The 4,057-nt window shown below is 45.3% G+C and overlaps 1 protein-coding gene across 3 annotated transcripts in view; it reads left to right on the plus strand.

Annotated features, from left to right (window-relative positions):
• Window positions 1-4,057, plus strand: part of LOC113216788 (uncharacterized) — a 15,071-nt gene that overhangs the window by 5,524 nt on the left and 5,490 nt on the right. For 2 of the 3 annotated variants that reach the window (XR_008010769.1, XR_008010768.1), the window contains 3 exons: window positions 879-1,040; window positions 1,487-1,651; window positions 1,941-2,203. Coding sequence is in view for 1 of the 3 variants with exons in the window: in XM_052263545.1 (XP_052119505.1) it covers window positions 879-1,040; window positions 1,487-1,651; window positions 1,941-2,132 (519 nt within the window). In the remaining 2 variants the exon portion in view is untranslated. Of the gene's footprint in view, window positions 1-878; window positions 1,041-1,486; window positions 1,652-1,940; window positions 2,335-4,057 lie in introns of those variants that run through there. The other variant, XM_052263545.1, reaches the window with a different exon arrangement.

The following is a 4,057-nucleotide window of genomic DNA, read 5'->3' on the forward strand; positions in this document are numbered from 1 at the left end:
CCTAACCACACTGCGAAGTGGGGTGTCGAGATGCGTTAGGCCCCACAGCTCGCGAACCGTTCGTGATCAAGGTTTGCGCTTTTAGGGGTCTGATGCCAACATATGAGCCTATCTTCCTGCCAAAGGGCAATCTCCTACCTAATCACACTTCGAAATTACGCCCTGTCAAAAAAGTGGGGCTTTAATTTTGCTCACGAGTGTATATAAGGAGCAAGGAAACGGAAGCCACCATGCTAAAGCATATTGATTTTCGTTTTGTTCTTTCCCGCATTCTCCTTATTGTTTCCGGCTTTACCGGAATGCTGGCTAGGGCTGCATGCCCGCTCTTTAAAGCCTAAGATACTAAACGTGTGAAGTGATTTACTCGCCGGGCCAAGTCGGGCGGCCCGGCCCTTGCCGAACGGAGTTGCCAGCGGAGCGAAGCAAAGCTGGCAACTCAGTAAGGCGGAAGGACGGACCTGCTCGATTTGTATTGAGTGACCGTGTGCTTCATAAGGCTATGTTTATTGTGACGACAAAGATGAGGATCGAATGGTAATAGGGCGTTGGGTGCAATCTGAAACGGCTGTAGGAAAAGAACGGACTGACTGATTTTTTTGTTTCCGTAATGGCTCTGGTTCGTCGATCTGATTACGTGCCTCCACACACTCTTAGGCATGAGAAACTGTGAGATCAGTTTTGAGCCCGTCGCCTTCATATTTGAGACGTTAGAAAGGGACAAAAGTATCTCGACAATTTTTGATACTCACCGGACCGAAACTGACAAACCAATGAATTTCTTCTTTTTCACTTATGTTAAGGATAGCCTGCAACATCATATTTGGGCATTCCAAGTGTCCACAGTTCCAACAACTGTGAAACTCTTGTTGTGATTTTAGATACCGAGCTATATTGGCCGCTGGCGTCAAGTTTCATCTTGTCCTGCGAGTATGAACCACGCAGCCATACTGCTTAACCACTCAGTGCTCCTGGACAGAAGAGGGGACGAGCTTCTCACCGCAACGTTTCGCTGCACACGAGATGCACAGAGTTTTACCAGCGTAAGGGGCATGGGAAGGAGCCACAATAGGGTGCTCTAAAAATGCAGTCTCGGTGTCACACCGTCACAATATTGACCTGCGCCTAATGGAGTAAGCGGGCCCGCAGGCCCGCCCAAGAGCCTAGGAAAATGAAAAAGTGACCCCCAAAAAGCATGGTAGCGGAAGAGCGGCACCCTTTGGAGTAGTCTGATCGCCCCCCCCCCTACTCCCCTCGCCTGTTGTTTTAACTGAACTAACGATTTTTTCACCCTGAGCGCAATAATTTTCATCAAATCGGTCGGGCCGAACCGAATGATGTCACGCTAGAGCAAGACGTTTTGTCAAATCCTCACACAAAGCGATAATTGCATCGAAAATAGACTATACGCGACTTTCAAATCCGAATATAATTGGGCGCGTAAAGACTTGAAAGATTCATGTAGTGTTTCTAATTTCTGATCATTCAGATGACGGGGATCTTGCGTCGGTGCAGAGATACAACAGACCAGTGCGAGCATTTTTCAAGACTTGAATGGAAGCATAATATTTGCCCATTGTTGCCTATTAAAAACGCTGTTTGGTCATCGATTATTGAACAATGGGAGCCCAAGATGACATGCCCTTTCAAAAAGGTAGTTTAACAATATCTGTAAAGTGCTTAAGCAGCGGCACTCTAACTGAACTGAAACTTCCAATTGACCGAAAGTCGACGCTTCCGTGCAACAAAATCCTATCTGTTTCGCTGCCCCGAAAGACTAGCCCATCTGTTTCGATCGCGGTCACGCTCTTTAACTTCTGCGGTTTGTAGATCGGTTCTTACTGCGGGGGCGTCGAGGAACAACCTGGAACTGCATTGATAAATATTTCTTGTGTATAACATGCTAATGTTACTTCTAAAATAGTATCTTCGAAATGTTACAGGCAATATACACGGGAGGAAACATGTCGTTTGACTACGATTTCATTATGGCCGCTCTTGGCGTTCCAAATGGAGCTGGTATTTGGGGCTTAAAAGGTTTTTTGCGTGACGAAAACAGCATTGTGCACGTGTGCTTTGATGTTTTTGTAGAATTGATTAAAATAAGACGAAAACACTACCCCTCTAGCTTTTAGACGGTCCAATCGACTGTTTCTACAAGAAGACTAAGTGCTATCCGAACCTCCTTGCTCTTTACCATCTTCAGGTATCTATCTCAATCCGTTATGGAACAATCGTGCCTACAGACAGACGTGCGCGAAACTTTTTCGATTACTCCCAGAGATCACGGTTTTGTCATAATAACATCAGGTGATGTCAGTGTCAAAGTTTTGTCATTTCTGTGGCCTGATTTGACGCTATTTTAATATCACATGACATTACGTGATGTCAAATTCATGTCAAAATAGGCCACCAATATGACAACATGCGACACCGACATCGCTTGATAAAATTTTAACTAAAACGTACGTACCTGTTCTCTCTCTGTGACTGGAGTAGCAGGCTTCGCAGCCAACTACGACAGGAAAGAAAAGGAGGCTCCTAAATCTGTTCGGTTATCAGTGGCGCCAAGTGCAGGCCTATTGCGAAGCGCTTAACAACCTGCCGTCAAAGTGACAGGAAAGTTGCGGCTACAGGACTGATCTGCTAGCAAGGTCAGTTCCGGAGCGGTTGGCTCAAGCATATAACGCACTAGGAGGGCGGAAACACAAATAGAGAGAAGAAACTGCTGAAACGCGGTGTGTTTGTACTTGCCCACTTCATTGATCCGGTACAAAAGTAGTACAAAAGTGTAGTGACTGCAGGTCAGAAGAACAGGACCATTCCAGACCATTCCTGCTCTCGGATGATCCAAATCCGTGAAGTAAAGACAAAGTAATGCAGAGCACAAAAGTTTAATTAGGGGTAACAGCAACAGTTCATTCAGACATTTTTGTCGCAGTAATACCAAACATAACGCAAAACATAATAAAATAAATAGGATTTCTTAACATTGTGAAAAAAAATTGGGTTAACACACAACAACCAATTAGTTCAATTAATCAGCCGGACTCTGCTTTCTGCGCTGATTGCGTAACCGCTTCTTTTTCAACAGATAATCATGGTAAATTAAGATACTGCCAGTGGTTTCCGGCGACAAACAGTTCTTTGTTGATGTGAGGAGCAGCCCAGCAGCACTGAACTTGCGATCCGACAATGCCGATGAGGCCGGAGTCACCAGCACCATTCTAGCAATTTCACTCAAGAGAGGGAAGTCTTTCGCTTGAAAACATTGCAACATAATTGGCTGAGCTTGCGAAGCCTTTGCCGTGATGTGGGGTGCAGAGAACTCTTTAATTTGGCTTCGTAGTATGGTGGCTGTTGGTAGCACGGCGCTCGAGAGGGGTAGCGCAAGTGGCTCCTGCGCTCACCTGAAGACTTTGATACCTTCTCAACAGTAATTGAAATGCCAGATAGTCAAAACGAGTGTTTTATTTTTAGTTGTAGAGTTGCGGAACTCAGTTTACGAAGTTTCGCGAGTCTCCAATAAGAAGGAACGAAAGTGATATTTGGAATGGTTTACGTGTTCACGTACGGAAGTAGGAGATTGGGGGGGGGGGGAGGTGGTCGGGAGAAATATGAAAAGGTAACCATCATTACGGGTTTATCTTGACAAAAGAAAAAAAAATGGTTTTATGCTCCAAGACGATCGGAATCGAAATGGCACGTCCGAAGAGTTGGCCAACGGCGGTTGGCCAACCGGGGGTCAGCTTTTTCGGATGACGGTATATGTTTTTTTTTTTTTCAAAAATTCAGAAAAAAAGGAGAAAAAGCCAACAAAGAAAACCATTGGCTGGAGAACCGAGGACAACAAGCGAACGATCAGTGGCGTAGCATATTTACGTCAAAATTCTCGTTTTGACGTACCGAAAATTACCCGTTTCTTGCTAGTATAATTCATGGCACTCTGCCACCGTGTTCTGGTGCCCCTTGAGTACCTTGGACCGAAACGGCGTGAATTATACCACCAAGGTAACCGAGCAGCGGCGTAGCAAAGGTCGTTGTTTATTCCGAAAAAAAT

This window comes from Frankliniella occidentalis, unplaced genomic scaffold, assembly GCF_000697945.3.
Source record: "Frankliniella occidentalis isolate FOCC.00 unplaced genomic scaffold, Focc_3.1 Scaffold12, whole genome shotgun sequence".
Taxonomy (NCBI): Eukaryota; Metazoa; Arthropoda; class Insecta; order Thysanoptera; family Thripidae; genus Frankliniella; species Frankliniella occidentalis.